Genomic DNA, 20,205 nt, shown 5'->3' with positions numbered 1-20,205 from the left:
AGAGACATGTTTTGATCTTCTTTTGTCTTCAGTTTTTATGAAGTTCTTAATTTTGTGATATGAAGTACATTTTATCCCAAATGTTCTCCTCTATTCTCTCTAAAACATAGAAGTATAATGTGAGAAGAGGTTAAAAAAGATCAAAGCTCTTTTTTTTTTTTTTTTTTTTCAATTGTTTTTCAATACAGTACCAAAACCTTGAATATTCAACAGCTATGCTGTTACAGAGCCAAAACTGTGTGATAAAGTGCTAGGTCTATTTAATGGTTAGCCCAGCGACCACAGTTCCCAACAGTGAACTTCGGGTTCTTAAAATGCTGTGGCAAGAATAAGCACCCTGCCTGTTACTGTAGCCACACATATATATTGGTTACATTGTGTGAAAATTAACACTTTCAGGCTAAATGACTGATATATGCTTTAACTTGCTCTCACTGTATACTTCCTTTTGTATGATATTTTCCATGTGTAAGGTTTATCCCATCTCAGACTTTGCACACAAACAGCAGGTAGTGACATACAATTTCAGTGGAGGAGCAAATGGGCATGGCTCTGGGAGGAAAGGCAGAAATAGATCCCTGCTCTGGTAAAAAAACAAAAAAACAACAAACAAACAAACAAAAGTCCTAGATGACTTGAAAAAACTATTCTGCCTTTTAATCACAGAATGGTTTGGGTTGGAAGGGACCTTACAAATCATCCAGTTCCAACCCCCCTGCGTGGGCAGGGACATCTCCCACCAGACCAGGTTGCTCCAAGCCCCATCCAACCTGGCCTTGAACACTTCCAGGGAGGCAGCAGCCACAACTTCCCTGGGCAGCCTGTGGCAGTGTCTCACCACTCTCACAGTAATTAATTTCTTCCTAATATTTAACCTTCTCTCATCTAGTTTGAAGCCATTGCCCCTTGTCCTATCACCAGGGGCAGTGGTTGGGAAGCAAAAGCTTATTTCTGCCTGCCAGACCATTGTGCAAAGGAGCTGGGACTCAGTACTGCATGGCTGCTCACAGTGCTCCTTATTATCTCCTGTCTTGCCCAAGCCAGCCTTGCCCCCCTTCAGGGGGTGGTCCTGTCTGTTTCAAGATGTGAAGTCAATATGTGCATGCTATGCCCACAGAACCCCTATGTGCTGTGTCTGTGAGGAGGGTCCTGGAGCGGGTGCCCAGGCAGATGAACCATACCGGGTTTCTTCTGCACTCATCTGCACCACCTGCCTTTCCCACATCCCCACTTTGTCACCAAGTGGCTTCCCAGCTGCCACCAATGACACCAAGATCCGTGGGGGACATTCCTGTGGGAAATGCTCGTAACATTTCAGACACAGGAACGGGCTGCCCAGGGAGGTGGTGGAGCACCCATCCCTGGAGTTATTTAAAAAGCATATAGATGAGGCACTTCAGGACATGCTCTAGTAGGTATTCTGACATTTATTCATTTGTTATTTATTTTGTCATTTATTTTATTTATTTGGGGTGGTGGTATGTTGACAGTTGGTCGGGAAGATGTGACCTGCCTAGTTTTAGTCCTGCTCTAGCAGGGGAGTTGGATTCGATGATCTTCAGGGGTCCCTTCCAACCCCTGATATTCTGTGAGATCTTAAAGGTACTTTGCAACCAGGTATTTAAAAACCGTGTAGATGAAGCACTTTAAGACACTCTCTAGTTGAATATGGCGATATTTGTTTGTTTGGGGTGGGGGCGTGTTGACGGCTGGACGCAGAAATCTTTAGAGGTCTTTTGCCAGCCATGACAATTCCGTGATTCGATGTGAACCGCAGCCGGAGGCCGCGACGGCCACAAATTCCTCACGGCGCTGCCCTGCACGGCGTTGGAAGCCGACGGCCCTTCCTTTGCCTATGGGAAAGCGGGGTGCAAGAACGGAAGGGAAGGACGGGTGCCGGCCGCGGGGAAGCGGGAGGTGAAGCGGGAGGTCAGGCAGGAGCTGCCCCTCAGGCGGTTCCCGCCCTAGCGGCGACGGCGGCAACGACGGCAAAAACGACGGCAAAAAGGACGGCAAAAACGACGGCAAAAACGACGGCAAAAACGACGGCGGCGGCGGCAGTGGCGGCTCCTCCCCCCCCACCCCTTTCCACCCCCGCCTCGCGCGCGCGCCGGGGAAAACGTTGCGCAGGTTCTAAAGCGGGGCGGGAGGGGGGGGAAGGGAGGGGGCGCGGCTGCGCGCGAGGGGGCGTGTGAGGCGGCGGCGGTTGGGGGGGCTGTAACGGCCGCCAGCGGGTAACGGCCGCTGCCAACCGCCGGGCCAGGCTCGGCCGTCACCGCCGGAGGCACCCTCCGCCTTGCGACAAACCAGCTCCCCCCGTGGCGGGGCCGCCGCTGTCCCGGCCGCTGCATGGAGCTGTCGGCCATCGGGGAGCAGGTGTTCGCGGTGGAGAGCATCCGCAAGAAGCGTGTGCGGAAGGTGGGCTGCGGCGGGGCGGGGCGGGCCTCAGCCGGGCGGTGAGGGGGGTGGGTGGGTGCACCGGGACATCCCCCCCCCCCTCCCCAGCACACACACACGCGCGCACACACACACACACACACACACACACACACACACACACACACACACACACACACACACACACACACACACACACACACACACACACACACACACACACACACACACACACACACACACCTCCCCCAACCTCCTCCCTCGCACAAGCTCTTAGGTGCCCTGTCTTCTTGGGTGCCCTGTCTTCTTCTCCCTACCCGCCGCGGAGTAACCGGCACCTGTCTGGGGCCTGCGGGAGAGGGGACGTACCTCCTGGAAGGAGCTGCTGGTGAGGTGGGGTGGGGGTCCCCGAGTGTGGTGTTCGGAGAAGGGGGGAGGGGGTGCTTTTTCTGGGGGGGGTTCAGTTTCTGCAAACTCGGTGCCTCTGAGAGCAAACCAGATAACTCAAATCCAGAGAGAGATTTTGGAAGGATTTGGTAGCCAGATTCATGACTCAGTTTCCCCAGCTTTGCAAGCACTCTCTATCCCCACAAGGTGTTAGCAGGCAGTGTGTAGAGATCCTCCGGTGGGAAAGTTCCTTATAGGGCAGTGTTGTCAAGCATTGGAAAGCTAATGGGGAGCCCCCCATAAGGAAAACAAAAACGAGCTTCTGGCTCAAGTACCTGAATGCTTTGCTTGCTTGCTGTTCTGTCTTGTTAAAAGTGTCTGCAGCAGCAATAGTGGCACTTTCAGAAGTGGTCAGCCTGCACCCACGAAGGCCACTGCCATGTTTTGGGAGATGCTTAACCAGCCCCTTCAGTATAGGAGTAAAGATTAAATAAAGATTTTAATCGTTGTGCACATTCCTCAGGAGCCCTTGAACATGTTTTCCAATCACTGCAATTTTTTTTTCTTTTTTTTTCTTTTTAAATGTTTTACTTACAGTGAACAAACAAATGCATAACTCTGAACTTCAACTGTGAGCTGCTGTTTGCTTGGGCTGAAAGGTTGAGTGACTGTGATGGATGGAACAATGTTTAAGCAAAGCGTGGAGCAACTGGAAGGGAACATGCCAAAGAGATGCTTCATAGGTTCTGAAATATTGTATTTCCTCTTTCTGCTTAAAAAAAAAAATTCCTCTGACACTTGCTCCTGGCATACATCTCCCTCTTGCATTTATGCATGCTAACTTTTTGTAGGGTTGCTTGTAAATGCAGGAGAGTTTGTAGTCTCTTGCACTCTGGCTGGCTTTTGGGGTTCTGCCTGATAGGCTTCTGCAAAGGTATAATCCCAAGCTGATGGTAGTTCAGGCACACTTAAATACCCCTGCATGCCCATTTTCTGGAGAAAAATTAATAGCGAGTGTAGCTGAATGAGGAAATAGCTTCGTTTAGAAAGTAAAGTGATGGAATCAGTGTTTCCGTTGCAGAGTTTAGTCCTGTCAATTGGTTGCATCTCTTACTTTACCCTTTATGTGGCTGCAGAGTTCACCTGTTTTTGTCTTCCTTTTTCTGCCCTTAGGGTAAAGTAGAATACCTGGTGAAATGGAAAGGATGGCCCCCAAAGTAAGTTGTGTTTTACTTTTTTCTTTACTATTCAGTAATATCTTACTCTGTTTCTCTCCGAATGAGCATCTCATTCTTAATGAGTAACCTTATGAGTGCCTCATTCCAACAATGGTAAACAAAACCAAAGAACCACAAACCAAAACCAAACCCATTTCCTGGACTGGCAGCTGAGGGATACCCATGTGCCAATCTATTCTGACTGGTTTTTGCCACCACTGAAGTATTCCATTGAGATACTTTCTAGATACATTTTAAAATTCATTATGAGTTCATCAGAGAACCCTGATTCTTCTGAACTTGGAATAGGTGTCTGCTTTTCTGAGTCAGCACCAAGAGGACATCGCTTTATTTTGGGGGCTCTACACAATCTTCCAAAGGAAAAAAGATGATGGTCCTGGCTTGCCGTCCTACTGCTGCCCCTTAGCAATTCACAAACAGAAAGAGGTGATGTTTCAGATTTATTGATTGTAGTCAAATGCAGGCAATCTTTGCCCCCTGACAGTTACTGCCATGCCTGTTTCCTTGTCTGAAATCTTCTGTTATTTTGTCTTTTCTGCTTTTCCTTTGGTTGCTATGTTGAAGGAAAAAAAAAAATAAAAAAAAAAAATGGCAAAAGCATACTACTTCTATTAAAAGGCAGCTGTTTCTGGACAGTGATTGCTCTGTGCCTAAACAGTCTGTAAAATGATTTCTGATTAAAAGTATAAAGTAACTGGAGACTATCACTATGTTAGCTAGCAGACTAGCTTGCTGGCCAACCCATATGGGGACCTGTCTTTGCTTTTCTGTTTGTAACTGTGTGTGTACATAACACAACGTGTGTGGGTACAACTACATCACATGTGCTGCAGCACTGCAAGTTGCCAAGCAAAGGGGGCTGAGGGTGCTGGGGTTGTTTAGCCTGGAAAAAAGGGAGGCTGAGGGGAGACATTATCATTCTCCACAACTACCTGACAGGAGGTTCTAGGGAAGTGGAAGCCCATCTCTTCTCCCTAGTAACAAGCTATAGGGCAAGAGGAAACGGGCTCAAGTTGTGCGAGGGGAGATTTAGGTTGGATATTAGGAACAATATCTTTAGTGAAAGGGTAGTCAGGCACTGGAACAGGCTAACCAGGAGAAGTGGTGGAATCACCATCACTGGAGGTATTTGAAAGACATGTAGATATGGTGCTTAAAGACATGGTTTACTGGTGGACTTAGCAGTGTTAGGTTTATGGTTGAAATTGATTATCTTAAATGTCTTTTCCAATCAAAACAATTCTATGATTCTATCCTTGCAGTTGGAAAACAGGGTCCCCTGCAATGGCCCTGACAGATTGAACCTTATGTCCAAGAAGTTGAAATGTGTTCCTGTGTGCCTAACCCTTGTGCCCAATCCTCTAGCTTATAGGTTGTGGGTGAATATAAGCAGCTTCCCCTCTTTAATAGCGGTGGGAGAGGGTGAATTTGTTCTTGACTATAAGTCCTGCTGTCAAAATGTCAACTTGTGTACTTGTTGAACACCAGTTGCCATTCAGTGTGGGTCAGTTCTTGGACCACTTCAGCCTCCTAAGTAGCCAAGCCTAATTTAGTTATTGGCAGAGGTTAGGAAATATATTTGTAGTCCATGAAGCTCAATCCCTCTTTGGCCAGAATACTGATGTTTATCCCATTCTTCTTTTAACAAATGCACAGAGGCCCTTCTCTTGTAAAGTCACTGTCTAAGAAGGTGGGCTGGGGTATGGCATAATGTTTCCTTGGACAGAGCAGCCCTTATTCTTACTGCTGCTTTTCCTTGCCCCATGCCTTGGGACTCTGGGGGAGCCAGAAACACTCTTCTGAGAATTAAAAGCAGAACCTTCAGCCCACAGAGAAAAGCGATATCAGGGTTCCCTTATGTTGATCCTGTGACATGTCCAAATACCTTCCCTGTCCTCACAAACTCCAAATCTGAAGAACCCTGATTTTTTTTTCTCTCTTTTTTGTTTTGTTTTTTTTTTTTTGTTTGGTTGGTTTGGTTTGTTTTTTTTTACCTGCTCTTTATTAACTGTTTGTTCAGTGGTTTGTGCATCCTTAAAACCAGGATGCTATGAGCATTAAAGTCACATTCATCCTGCTAGCAGTCTCAGTTCCTTGTTTTTAAACATGCTCATACCAGTGATGACGTGCAGCACCACCATCTGTTTGCTTCCAATGTATTCTGTTTCCACATCCCGCACTGTATTTCTCTTCATTCTTCTCCCCAGCCTTGTTGCATTGCTATCTGTATCTCTGTACTGGTTATGCCATCATTCCTATTAGAGGCTTCATGGAAGGCAATAAGGATAGGTCAGGAGTTTGCTCATTTCCCATGTAATTGATATTTCACTTTTTTTTTTCTTTTTAATAAAAAATTCTTTTCAATGCCCTACACCTCAGATTTCTGGATTGTCCTGCTGGAGTCAGGGAATGGAAGAGTTAAAATCTGATTCTAGCTACAAGCTTGTTTACAACTTGTGTTGGAGTTAAGATGGGAGGGAGAAGAGGAGGAGTAGAAGGAGGGGGAAGGAAGATCATATGATCTATGTTTTCCAGAGTGCCTGCTCTCTGCAGTTCTGCTGCAGCCTGGGGTGTGTGTGCCCGTATGTATAGCACTGTGTGTGTGTGTGTGCGTACGCGTGCGTGTGGCAAACTGAGCCATGTTTTTTTTATATGCAGTGTTTTGCCACTGCAGCGAAGCCAGAAGCTGGGCTGCAGAGAAAAAGGCAACACCCACCAGTTGTTTTTTTTAAAGCAAATCCCCTTTCTTCTGCCCATGAAAAACAATCTCCTGTCTTTTCCCCCCTTGTGTTATTATTTTTCTTAAATCTGCAAAATGAGTGCCAGAATCCCTGCAGGTGAAAGGAAATCTTCCTCTTTTCAAACAGCATCATGGCTTTGACAGCTCAGTCTGGTTGCTGCAGGAGGTTTGAGCAAAGGAGGGAGGGATCAGCTGATTATGAAGATATGTCTGTCCTTAACTCTCTGATGCACGATGCACCTTGAGATATCTGAATTTAATTTTTTTTTTCTCCCTTCCATACAAGAATTTTACTTTCATTTCTAGAACTGTCCTCCAAGAATGCTCCTATAATTCAGTACTTTTCATTTATCTGATGGAAAAACTGAAAAGGAAAAACATTCCCAAACCATCTCCCCTGTGTACATATATGCACGCATCACATGCCCTCAATGTACAGTCTGTGCTTTATCCAGAGATGTAAATATCCTAAAACGCTTTCCTCTTGTTTAAAGGCACAGAAACAAATGCACCCTTACCCACCTGCAGGTGGCTTCTCTCTGACCCTCTTCCCCAGGGGCTGGGAGAGGCTCTGCCTCCAGGCTCCTGACCTCACATTCCAGGAAAATTTATGTTCTCAGTCATTTAGAGTTTCAGACTTGCTTTCTTGCCTTTGAGTTTTTATGTCAAAGATATGCTCCCCAACTCTTCTGGACAAACACGACCCCTTAGAACCTTGTGGTACTTTCACTTTCCACAGTGGGGGGTTTGGGCTACATCTCCCCAGTATTAAGTGCAGCTGTGCCCCCTGGGAGCCATTTTTGGCATTGCTTGCTGGGTGGGTTCAGTCCTTCCCTGAGCATTTGAATCCTGTCACAGCTGTCTGGCAATCGAGGAGGGAGATAGGGGCAGTGAGTGACACTGTCCACAGGCTACTCTCAGAGCATCAAGCTTATTTTGAGTAGCTTTGGTAGCCCTGACCACAGTGCAGGTTTGTTTCTCTTGCACTAGTACAGAAATATTGATGACCTCTGCTAGACAGAAATAACCTGCAGGGGGAGTTGAGCAAAAGGAGTAGTTGGAAAGTCGCCATCAACTTGCCTCAGGGCTCAGGTCGAAACATGTTTAGTCAAATGGCATCAGTGGAGAAAAATTAAACTCTTCTTAAATGAGTACTTCCAGCTCCAGTGATTAGAGGTAATTAATAACACAGGTGAGAAACTGTACTTACTCTTTGAGCACTCTTAATTTAGAGAGACCTATTTTTTGGAAAGCGAGATCAGACCACATCTCCTTGTTCCATGGGGTTTGTTGGATTTGAGAGAGTGCTCTGGATGAGACCTATTTAGGCATTGACTTAAAATCAGTTTGCAAGTGTGTCTGCACAGGGTTTGCAAACAGCATGGAGGGGGCCCTGGGGAAGAAAGCCTTCCCTGTTCTCTCGCAAAGAGCTAATTGATGCTTGGCCCTGTCTGTTTTGGGAAGGGGAGGTGATGTCTTCAGGAAGTTTGGGAGGGAATGGCTTGGATTCCTCAGAGCTCTCGCAATGTTGTGGCAGGCCCCGCTGACCCTTGTGAAGACAGTATCCAGGGCTGCAGCACAGTGGTTGCAAGCCCGCAGAGAGAATGTTTCATTAAAGTATTGTTTACTTTATATTCCCTATGTTTTTCTTCAGATACAGCACATGGGAGCCAGAGGATCATATCTTGGACCCTCGCCTGGTTGTGGCTTACGAAGAAAAGTAAGGGCGCATGTACTTTCTTTCCTAGGACACAGGAAAAGGAAATAGTGTCTTTATTTTGTAGGGTGCATAAAGTGCCCCTTCAGTCGAAGGTGAGATGCATAATGATGAATCCTGCTTGGTTTCTGTACCCTGGTGTTAGCTGAGGCGGAGAAGACAGGGTTAAAGGAGCTCTAGTTGGCACTGTTCAGGAAATGAGGCCAAGAACAAGCAACATTGAGCCAAAGAGCAATCAGTCTCAAGTTTTTAATCAGGTCCAGGGCTGGAGTGGAGTAATGCGAGGTGATAAGTTCCTCTAACCCATCCTTGATCAGCTGAGTCAGAAAAATTCCTGTATTGCAGGGCTTTCACTACTACAAAAAGTAATTCTGGGATGTTTTCCAAGTCCATACTGGTCACCGTTGGGTTTTAATGAAGGAAATGAGGGAGCTGTGCTGTGAAAGGTAGAAGTCCCAATTAGTCTCTGTGCTGTGGTATTTAGTATTCGGTCTGATTTGCGTTCTTCTTTCACAGGGAAGAGAGAGACCGTGCATCAGGGTACAGGAAAAGAGGCCCCAAGCCAAAGCGCCTCCTACTGCAGGTAGTGTTTTACTCCTCTGTGTATTTCTAACTCTAGCTGCTGTGCTGCTCCTCTGCTCACAGGGAGGTGGAAACTGTCCATTTGCTGTTGTATGGACAAAATTGGAGGTAACAAGCTAAGACAAGAACATTAAATCAATGGGTAGGCAGACAGCTTTAACCTGTTAGCTGAAGAGCCAGGTAACTCATCTTTAGAAAAGCAAAGCAAACCAGGAAAACCAAACAAACAACAGCTCTTGCTTTCTGAACTAGGATTTTATAAACTTTGGGCTTAGGTTGCTCTGGGTTACCTGGTTTGCATGCTCTTTTAGTTTTATATTGCGCTTGGACTTTCCATCCTATTAACAGTAGCTGATGGTTGGAAGGGGAGTTCCAACAATTCTAGGAAGCACATACTGTGAAAAGCTTAGGTGGCATCTTCATGCAGTGAGAGAAGTAGTTTTGTAGAAGCAGCACAACTTGTCTTAGCTCATCTACATGTTCAGGGACTGAACAAAGAACAGTCTCCCAGCTCAGGTCAGAACCACAGCTGTATTATCAGATTTCTGCTCTGACCCTTGGTGTGTTGATGCCTTGGCAGAGGCTGTATGGCATGGACTTGAGGAGTGCCCACAAAGGAAAAGAGAAGCTCTGTTTCTCTCTTGCACGGAGGTTTGGAGGAGGAGACAGTAGCCTGCCAGCAGCAAAGCCAGGGCAGGCAGAGTTCTCGGAGAAGACTGGGGGAACAGTCCTGCCGTTCTCTCTCCGGAAGCAACGGAAAAACCAGAAGTACCTGCGACTGTCAAGGAAGAAGTTCCCCCGCATGGCAAGCCTGGAGAGCCGAAACTGCAGACATGAGTTCTTCCTGAATGATTCAGTGGGCCTGGAGGCTAGGCAGGGCTCTGAGGACTGGGAGACCATGCAGCACACCAGCAAAGAAGGTAAGGCCAGACACTCCTTGGCTGTGAAGTTCTGGGGCATGCAAAGGATGCTCTGCATGCTGCCTCATTGCTTTCCCCATCCTGAGATTATGGTTTAGGTCAGGTCCTCAGAGCAGCTCATGCTGCCTCATGTTGTGGCCCTTTTGTCTGGGCCACAAGTTTCTTTCTTGCTTGGATGAATAGCACATCTTAATCTGCCTCTCTGTAGTCTTATGTTAGTGACTCCCCTCACAGTGTTAGAAAACATGGCAGAAGACGCTACAAATTACTCCCCTCTTCTGGTTTCCTCCCAGCAGAGGTGACATGCAGGTGTGACAGTGAAGTCTGCCCGCATGCCCATATGTGTTCAGCCTCCTGCTCTATTATGAAGAGCTTGGCTGGCCATGGTCAAGTTTGGACATCAGCACTCTTCTCATAGTTCTGCTCTGAGAACCATACAGGAATGCTACTAGGAACCCACAGCCCCATCCTCTGCCCCTTCCTCCTTTTCCACATGGAGATATGTGAGAGAGGGATGAGAGATAGAAAGTGAGGATGGTAACTCCTGTCCAATCCCACTGAGTTCCCGGAGTGAGTGCAGGCAAGGGAGATGTCCAAGCACATTTGGAATTTTGAGGAGGAATACCAGCACCTTGTGCAGGAGGGCTGTCATGTGCATGTTGCTCTGAGTTACCAGGGAAACTCTATCCCTGCATTATTAGAGCTTCTGAAGGCATAGCTTTCCTGAGGACTGGAAAACTCAGGTTTGTGCTGCCTGTAGTAGCTAAGGGAATCCTGTTACTCTTTGCTTGAAGTATCGGTCAGCCAGGCTGGATTAGACAGATTTATGGAGAGGGCTGTGTCCTGTGAATCAGTGCTGTCCCCTCCTTTCTGAGAGGGACTTAAATAGTGCTCAGAATCCAGGGTGACAGCAGTTGAGGGTAGCACAGAAAAAGGCAGTGTTGCATCCTGGTAATGGGCAACTGTGTGGGGTTATTCCCCCCAAGAAGCACTGGGCTCTAAAGCACTTGGTGATCTGAAGAGTGAACGGCAATGGAGAAGTGTGAAAGATTTTGTTTTGTGTTTTATTTTCTCCCCTTGATACACAGCCTGTATGGAATTTCAGTTAATGTTAGAGGGGACTGGGCTCTTTCTGAGGTGAAAGTAGGCACCCCAGGTATTTGATTCAGAAGCTAGGAAATACACTGTTTGGGTTGCCTTGTTCTTTGTCAAGGCTGGGACCACAAAGTTTATAGAACAGGTAGAGGGAGAGGCGGTTTGCCTTCTCTCTGTGTATTTGTTGTGGCTGCCTTTAGGAGCTGGAAGGATATGAGGCTTTGGGTGGCAGAGGGGCTGATAATTATTTGCATAGTGAGAAAGTGCAGGGGTGCTTGGGCTTCCTGTGCAGAGCATAAGGGAGTAAGGGAAGGAAATGAGAAAGAGAGAACAGCCTCTCCTGGAAGTAGTATTAATGGAATTTTGAGAGAATCTCACCCAAGCTCCATTGCAGGTGCAGTACAAGGAAGACCCTCCATTTTAGATCCCTCTGAAGCCTGTGTGTAAGAGGTGATTTCTGACTTTTCATCAGATAGGCCATTTAGAAGCAGGTGAGCTCACACCTGAGTGAGTGCACTTTGCTGACAGAGCCAAATTGGGGGCTGAAATGGGGTGAGAGGGATCAAGGAACTGTGGGTGGCTAGATGAGCTAGGTGGTGTTATGGGATCTTTTGACCTCTGTGTAGGCTGCTCCAATGCTGGTGTGTCTGGACAGCTTTGTAAGTCTTTCCTTTTCCCATTATATTCTGCAGTGATCCTCCATTTTCCCTGAGCCTCTGAGGGGAAGGCTTGTCTGTGCTCTCTCCTGTCTTGTACGTGCAGACTCAGTACAGGCTGATTTCACCCACTGTTTGAAAGGAGACCCCTTTCTCATCCTTCCTTTCCCTCTCTTCTTTCTCCTTCATTCTCTCTCACCACCCTCCCTCTCTCTTTAACATGTTCTTATCTTGCCTTTCCTTCTGCAGCAGGTGTGGATGGCAGTCTCCCTTGGATTCCCACTGTGCCCCCCAGCGAGGTGACAGTGACGGACATCACAGCAAACTCCATTACCGTCACTTTCAGAGAAGCACAAGTGGCTGAGGGCTTCTTCCGAGACCGGAGTGCACAGTTCTGAACCTCCATTTTCAGTGCTCCCCAATACGAGTGCTTTTTGGGTGGGGCTAGGGAAGGGTTATTTTATCCCTTAAGAAAAAAAATAATCCAAACTGTCTCCTCTTAAAATGTTTACAGAGACCTTTTTTTTTTTTTTTTTTTTCTTTTTTACCCCTATCAGCTAGGCAAAAAAGGGCAGTGCAGGGGGGGGTGTTTGTCATTGCTTTGTCCATCTGAGAAACTGACAGCCCTTTCCCTGGCAAAGATGCCCCTCCTAGATGTGAAAGCAGCAAGCTGAACAATTCTCCTTTTATCCTGTTAAGTGGCAGCAGCTGCATTTGTGAGGAGAGGGCATGTGGAGGTGGAAAGAGAGCTGGTTCTCTAGCCTGCTGCCTTGTTCTGCAATTGATATCCCTTAGATAAAGATACTTCTCTGTTCATTACTCTTCCCACCTTCCTCCTCCCTCTCTTCCTGCAGCAGTGAGTGGCAATGAATCCTACCTGTGTAGATAACTCCAGCCTGTTAAGACTTTTTCTCCAGTGCTGTTTTCCCTGTGGCCTGCTGTCAGGACATCAGATCCATATTTGCCTGTCTGTGGTAAGTCAGTCTTTGCAGCATGGGTCCCTATAGACAGCAGAAGTTTCTCTCTTTGATTGTTGATCATGCAGAAAGACCGAAATGCATCTCTGAAATCTAGATTGGCAATGTAAATTCAATTTGTCCTCATTAAAAGCTCAGAAACCCAGCACAGTCAGAAATACCATTCTGTATATGCTAAACAGGATTTCCAGGATCATCTCGGCAGTGTGAGGAATGCGTTGAAAGTGGAGTGTTCTTACACTTTGCCAAATTCAGTATTAATAACAAATGCTGTCCTGCATCTGTGGCAGTAAATTGGTTGAAAACTGACTTGTGTCTCCTGGGAGGAGGCACTAACAGGGCAACCAAAGCACTGCCAGGCACTGCAAAGATATCCAAGATACTAGCACAGGCCCAAGACACAGGAATTGGACAGAACTGAGCTACAAATTGGCCCTGATTAGCAATAAATTCAGTTCTTGGATCCCATTGAAAGGTCCAAGGTAAACAACCTGTGGGGAGGGCATATATTAGACTTGAGGACAGGGAAAAGAATCTTAATTCTTAGCAATGAGGATTCTTGGATTGTACTGCCTGATTAATATTCTCCCTTGACTGCAGTTTCCTCACAGTAACTGTGATTCTGTGCTACTTTACTGATGGAAACTTCCCCTTGGAAAGCTTAAAAATCTTTGCCAAGGAAAGTGGTCTTCATTTCAATAGACCCCGCCTGTACTTGCACTTAAAAATGCCTTGCAATGGACTGCCGGTGACACTTTGAGGTTTTTGAAGAATTGCTGTATTTTGAGTTGGTAGTTTAGCATAGCATCTGTTCTTGCACATGCACATTCTCTTCCATTTTTGAAAGCAAATTTCATTTAAATAACTTAAGAATTTAAATATAGAACTTTTCCTATGGAAAGTAAAAAAAAATAAGCTAGAGCCTAAGGTTGAAACAGCAGGACAGAGTGCTGCAGGGTAAAATTGGTTACTGTCATGGTTACCTTGTATCCTTTGTTTCCCTTCCCCACACCATCTGAAGCATCTCTTCCCTGCTGTGTTTATTCTAAATGAAGCTACCAGCCCTCTGTGCTCTAAGATAAAGACACTTGTGGAAATCCTCAGTATGTTACCTTGAAGGGCTTGGTTGATGGGCTGCAGAATTTAGGAGCTCTGGGTCTTTTGGTCCTCCAGACATCATCTTTTTGCAAAATGCTTGGACTGCCCCTTGTTTTGTTTTGCTCTTTTTAAAGCAGGTTTTATCTCAGATGGGATATGGCAGCTCAGTGCAGAGTTAGGATTTCCCCATCCATCTCAGTGCTGTTTGAGCAGGCTTGTCTTGTCTTCCACTGTGTTAGTACAGTTTCAGAACTACTGAGGAGATCTTGAATATCTGGATTAACCTTTTGTCTCTTAAATGAAAGTGACATGGGAGTTTTATTACGGAGAAATCAGAGCAAGAAGTGGAAGGTGGGGGCAATGGCAGCAGGGGGGTGTTATATGATGGTGGGAGGAAGAGTGAGTTGGAAAGGAGCATGCAATAACTACCAAGGCCAAATTGATGAGGTGAACACTGAGGCTCAGAGTGTTTGAGTGTAGGTGTCCAGAGCGAAGCTTCTGAATCTGGAGTTGCACTACATCAACAGGATCACTCTCTTTCGCAGGATGTGGGGTCAGACTGTTGTCATTGTCACCCACACACACATTCCCACACACCCTCTTTCCAACACCTGCCAAATGTACCGAATACCTGCATCTCTCTGTTGTCATCAGTGAACACACCATGTGGCCGAGTCCATTCTTGAGGGTTGTAGCAGGTCAGGTAGTTATGATTGAAGAAGCATAATATTTTAAAATGCTTATTTTTTAAAAAAATCTTGAACTCCAGCTAATCCTGCTAAATCTTCATGGCATTTATAGGACCTGACTTCTTTATTACAATGCAGCTGCTGCTGCTTTTGTCCTGTCTTCATCTTCATCTCACCAAAAAGCTTCCTATTTCCTAAGGTTCCTGGATTTGGCTGATATTGAAAGTAATATCGATCCTACAGAAGGAAAGAGCTTTTCCTAATAAACTCATTTTCCATCCTCTGCTTTTCTGTTTACTCACCAGCTGAGACTTCTCAGTGTTTTGTTCTGGCATTTCTCTTTAAACATCTTTTTTTCTTTATGCAGTAGAGTTTGCAAAGACCTGTGGTGGTCTTTCAGAGAGCATCCGCCCCCACAGATGTGTGTCTTAATCATTTTTTGGATCAGGACGGCTTGTGTTCTGCTGGTGACTAATCATCTTGCTACACGAAGTATTGAACAGAGTACCTGGCTACTGTGCTGCTTTATGTACAGGTCAATGATGAGTTAACCCTTCTCAAGTTAAGAAGTCACAGGCTGCATATGTGTGGGTTTGGTTTGTGTGTGAGGAGGAGTTTATGGTAGGAAACTAAGCACTTACTGTGTTGGGGTGGACTTTTTATTTGACATTCATGAATTCTTGCTTATCTTAAAGATCTTTTTGAGAAGATTTCTCTCTAGTTTTTTTTTTTTTTAAGTGTGGCTATGTTCCATGTTGTCTGATGACACTATTGTAAACTTCCTTGGTAGAGCTGGTCTTCAGGGTCTGTAAAATTAGCTTTATTCCACTTCTGCAGGTGTAGAGATGTATAGGGGTTTTACTTGTGACCAGAAGAGAGGCTGTCTAGGTTTACTTGTCTCTTCTTCCTAGTACTGTCCATCTGCCAGTTTGACCCAAAATCTACAAGTTTAAATGGGACCTCTTGGGCTAAAATATCATGAAAATCAGATGCTGCACTTGGAGCTTTGTTAAGCATTCCATTTGATTAGAAGAGCCAGAATAGCATCCAGCTGAAGCTGAGTTTAATAATTCTATTTGAAGCACAAGCTGAGAATAGAAATGGGCTAACTCTCCCCTACCTCGTTTGGCTCCATGGCTGTAAACAAGAAAAGCAGACTTTAGCCAGTGGAAATTACTGAATGGTACACAAAAAAAAACAAAAAACAAAAAACAAAAAAACAACCAAACAAACTTCTTGAAGAAGTACTGTTCTAATAGTTATTTGTAGAACTGTTTCCATGTGAGAATTTATCAGCCACATTTGGGCGACAGAAGTTTTTGTTTCCTAGGTCTTCTCACAGTGAGCTCACTGTATATATGACAGAACTAAGGGGCTTCATGAGATTGGAAAGCCTTTATTGTTAACACTGTGTTTAAAAAAAAAAAAATACAATGGAAAGGACTGCCTCTGTTCCTGGATCATTATAAACTAGATGTTATTGCTCTGATATGTAAGTGATGCCTTGGAACAGCAAGTTTTAACACATAAATAGTGGCATTTAGTAGCCTCGTAGCTCCTGCATGCTCTTTATTGTCTTGCATTTGCTTGGGGGCCCTTCTGCTTGTGAAGTCAGACCAAAGTGGGTTTTTTTTACTTTTTCAAGCAAAGCCAGGATATTTTTGTGAGAACATCCAAAAGCAGTTCCATTTGCCAAAATTAGCCTAAATTTGTTAGTGAATTGACCCTTGCTTACATTGGAGCCTCAAACAGAAAGAGGCTTACTAGGAAGTGAATGTTTTTTTTTGTTGTTAGTGTTGTGAAACTGTCCAGAATTGTTCTTCTGGTGTATTGTGACTGAATGTATAAAATTGTTTGTTCACCTCACAGGGTGCCCTTGGCTGCAGTACTGTTTCCTGCTGTATGGCAGCTAGTGCTGTTTGGTGGTTTCACTGAAATAGAGACGTGAGGCCTTGCACAGGTCAAAAAATGGGCAGGGTAGCTCAAGCAAGACTCTTGGTGTTAGCCACAACAGAGGCTGGGGTGTAGAAGATGCCAGTGAGGGCTGCAGCCACATCTATGTATTTGAGAGAAGCTGAATCTACCACTACCTCTCCACCCCTTCCTCTAGAGCTTTAAGTTTGTGCTTTCTGAAGCAAGGAAAGTGTAAAAGCTTTCTTTTCTAAAGCTGAACTGGTATCTACCCATCATCTGTTCCTCCCTTGCTTACCTGCAGCATAGGATGAAGAGGGCAGTGGGCCCTTCTATGAAAACAGTAGGGCAGCTGCTTGCCAGGGAAGGGAGGGAAGGAGTTGTCTCAGAATTATTTTTGCTTGGTGCTTGTGGACAGGACTTTGGATGAGCTGGTAGTTGTGAGACAAGGCATATTAAGAGTGCAAATAACTTGAAGTGAAACTGATGCCTTGCGTCAGTGATTGGATGCCTCTTGAATATTGAGTGGGCTCTGTGGAGAGAGAGGAGGTGATCAGGGCTGCATTTATGTGTGTCTTTTACCATATGGAAAAGCAGGAGAGATGTATTCATTAACAGCTTGGACAGGACAACTTCTACATGGGTTTGTATAGCACTGGCAGGCATAGGTAAAAGGAACTTTTGTCTTCTGCTGTGCTTGTCTTCAAAACAGGTTGACCCCATGGTAAATTTTTATTGACACAATAGCTTATGATCAAGAGACCAGGTTGTCCTCTGCCTGCTTGAACCTACTGTCCTTGTAGAGAAAGTGTGAACCTTCTGGGTGTTGAACTACTTGGATTGCACCCAAGCAGCTGGTTAAGATGGGAAAACCTTACAAAAAAGCCCCAGCACAGCTGGAAGGAGAGGGAAGCAATCACTTAAAATTTAATTCAGACCCTTCAAATCCTTTCCTGTAACAAGCACTTCCTGGAGCAATGTGCCCTTTTTTTTTCTTTCAGCTCTCTTTTCCTTGCAACCTTAATTTCTTAAAGTATAATGGCTTAGCAGGGAGCAGGTGGGAGATGGTCCCTAGTTAACTGGGAGTTGTAGAGAGGAGCAGAGCTCAGTGGGAGCACATAATGGCTGATAGGGGAGGATGAATTGCTACCAAGTTGGGATGGGGTAGAAATTTTGCTGCTGAGGTTGTTCTCATGTGCTGTGGGCTGCTCTGCAAAAGTCCAGTCTGAAATTGTGTGGATGACATCCAAAAGGGCTGATTGGGTGTGGAAAGGGAAAGCTCATAAGACTGTTCAGAACCTCTGTCACAGCTTATCTCTTTACTGGGGTAGCAGGGTTTTGACTGAGAAGGGGATTTTGGAGGAAGAGGAAGTGGAAAGCCTTTTCTGTTTTGGTTTTTTTTTAAACCAGAAAAATGTGGTGTCAGCACAAAGCAGCTTTTTGCAAATCTGTCAAAATGTTAAGTAGCTTTTTTTTTCTTTTAAATCTGGAGTATGTTTTGAAGCACTTTGGAAATGCAAAGCACTCGGAGTGCTAAGCACTCCTTATCGTCTGTCTAGAAGTGGCATTTGAAAAGCAAAAGATGTATCTGTTTTAGGCTGCTGGCTGCTCCTTATCGCTTTTCCAGAGCTGCCACCCAGCCCTTTGCCTCCCTCCCATGGCTGCAGGGAGAGTGTGCTCCACCGTGCCAAGTAAAGGAGGGCTCCCTAAGTGAGGAGAAGAGATCTGCAGGGTCCCTGGCTCACCTTCAGGCTGCAGGTTGTCTTCCTCCCTCCCCACCTTTTCTATTTTTTCGAGAAAAGGGAAAAATGAAGTTGTCTCAGCTTGAGTGGTCCTAGTCTGGAACTACGATCACTTCTTCCAGCCCTTGAGACATCTTTATAGAGTTTCTGTCTGACAAACTGCACCTTATTAGCTTAGTTGTGTAACAGGGAGATGTTTGTCCTCCTTCAGGGAGTGAGAGAGAAAGGGAGGGTGAACCAGGGGCTGTCTTCAGGAGCTGCTGGATTTTTCCAGAGGCCAGTTCCTCACCTCATCTCTAGCAGAACAGCAACAAAAGGACTAAAATAATTTAGATGAAACCTTTGTCCTGTGTATCTCAAGAATGTTCTGAGCAGGTTAAGATGAGAATCTTTTTTTCCTCACCTAGCGAGCTCCAGAGCTGGGGGAACCCCAATTCTCTCACTGGGTTTTCAGCACCAACCTTTACCCTCAGCATACGCACATCGTTTTCACTCTTGCACAGTGACTCATCTGATTTGTTATGCTTCCTTTCTGCTGGGGGATGGGGTAAGTTAGAGGGGAGGGTCCCCAATTATTTTTGTTCTTGCCTCTTCAATTGTTGCTGTTGTTCCTGTCAGCACGCTAGAGTATCCTAGTCTTTGCACACAGAAAGCTTCCCTTTGCACAGAATGAGCTTCTAGCTTTTGTACAGACTAACTGAATGTATTGGGGGGGAGGGGGGTGGAATATGGAGTAAACCAATTCCAAACAAACCAAATCGGAGTATAATGCCTTTTCTGAGTGAGTATGTGCTTGCAAAAGGAGATTGTAATAGCAAAGGGAGGGCTGGCTCAAGGATAATTTGACACAAAGTGTGGTTTTATTTTTGTACTGATATGGATAAGAGACTATACAGCATCTATTTATTTAGATGATTTATGTGGTAAATGTTGCAAACAATATTATTAAAATATTAAATATGATAACTGACATTTACCTAATGGTCTGCTTGTGTGGTTATTTACCTCCCTTTGCTTTAATTGTACAACTGAATTACTGTCAGTCACTTCTGTTGGTATAAACATGCAGTATCGTTGGGAAAAGAGTGGAAAATGTGTGTGTGTGCATGCATGAGAAAGATCAGTAAAGAAGGATCAATGAAGAATGGAGCCTGTAGAAGGCTGCTTCTGATGTTACTCATTGCTTTGGTTGAAGGAGGATAGGTTTTCACTAATTTTTAACCCAGATGAGTAAATTAGGCCTGTACAGAGGTGACCTGGGATGGTTAATCTTTGCTGGACTGGATTTAAAGAGGAGAACACCAATGTCAGGATGGCTGCTGCTGTGGGTTTAGGGAGTTCTTGACACGCCAGGTCAGTGCTTTGGTGCCAGGACAGCTCTGCTGGCACCAGCTGCATGCTGGTGTGCCCCACAGTCTGTGTCTCTTATGGGAACAGGGAAAATCTGAGGCAAAGCCTGGGCTGCTGAATGTGCTCCACACTGGTTGCCTGCAGGGAAGCTGCTCTCCTTTGAGCCAAAGCCTTCGCTAGGTTGGCCTGCAGGGCTTTTGAGCAGCTCCACAGCAGCTTCTGGGTGGAGTTTGTCCCCTAATTCACTACAGGTAATGCAGGGCCTAGGACTGCTAGATACCTTGTGGAGACACCCGCAGTGTCATTTAGTCCACTTTGGTTTATGACTTGTTCCTTCAAGGCACGTGCCTCTCCATCCTCTGTGGAGGGGGAGTCGAGCTGTTAATCCATGTTCCTCAGCAAGCAAATGGGACTGTCTGTCTTCCATAGATGTAACGTGGGGGTGAGCCCTGCATCCAAACGTAGCTATGACGTCAGTCACAACAGCATACGGAGCAGAAGCAGAGGGAGGAGTGTGGGGGGTGTGCGTTTCCTGGGTTGTTCATGGCTCAAGGCAGAGTGGTTAGGTCTTGCCTGCTTTACCAAAATGCAGTCAGTCTACTTGCCCTGAGCCAGGGAGGCTGGATTTGAGGCATGGCATCAGAGCAGGATTACAGCCAGCCACTTACGTTCTGGCAGCAGCTCGTGAGTCAGGTGAAATTGTAAG

The 20,205-nt window shown here is 45.6% G+C and overlaps 1 protein-coding gene across 5 annotated transcripts; it reads left to right on the top strand.

Annotated features, from left to right (window-relative positions):
* Nucleotides 1-2,155: 2,155 nt before the first annotated feature.
* Nucleotides 2,156-19,125, top strand: CBX7 (chromobox 7). 5 transcript variants are annotated; one of them, XM_071731080.1, is made up of 7 exons: nucleotides 2,156-2,418; nucleotides 3,958-4,001; nucleotides 8,417-8,482; nucleotides 8,996-9,062; nucleotides 9,642-9,981; nucleotides 11,471-11,567; nucleotides 11,982-12,061. In XM_071731080.1, exons 1-6 carry the CDS (start codon nucleotides 2,350-2,352, stop codon nucleotides 11,521-11,523), a joined length of 639 nt encoding a protein of 212 aa, XP_071587181.1. In that variant the 5' UTR covers nucleotides 2,156-2,349; the 3' UTR covers nucleotides 11,524-11,567; nucleotides 11,982-12,061. The 5 variants fall into 5 exon arrangements, 4 of the variants coding, with proteins under 4 accessions (XP_071587181.1, XP_071587189.1, XP_071587175.1 ...); XM_071731088.1 differs by having other exon boundaries at nucleotides 11,985-12,036; XR_011723301.1 differs by lacking the exon at nucleotides 11,471-11,567 and adding an exon at nucleotides 14,353-19,125 and having other exon boundaries at nucleotides 2,159-2,418; nucleotides 11,982-12,706.
* Nucleotides 19,126-20,205: the final 1,080 nt, after the last annotated feature.

The sequence above is a fragment of the Heliangelus exortis genome, chromosome 1, assembly GCF_036169615.1.
Source record: "Heliangelus exortis chromosome 1, bHelExo1.hap1, whole genome shotgun sequence".
Taxonomy (NCBI): domain Eukaryota; kingdom Metazoa; phylum Chordata; class Aves; order Apodiformes; family Trochilidae; genus Heliangelus; species Heliangelus exortis.
Note: the sequence above shows the minus strand (reverse complement) of the source record. Positions and strands in the feature narration are given on the sequence as shown.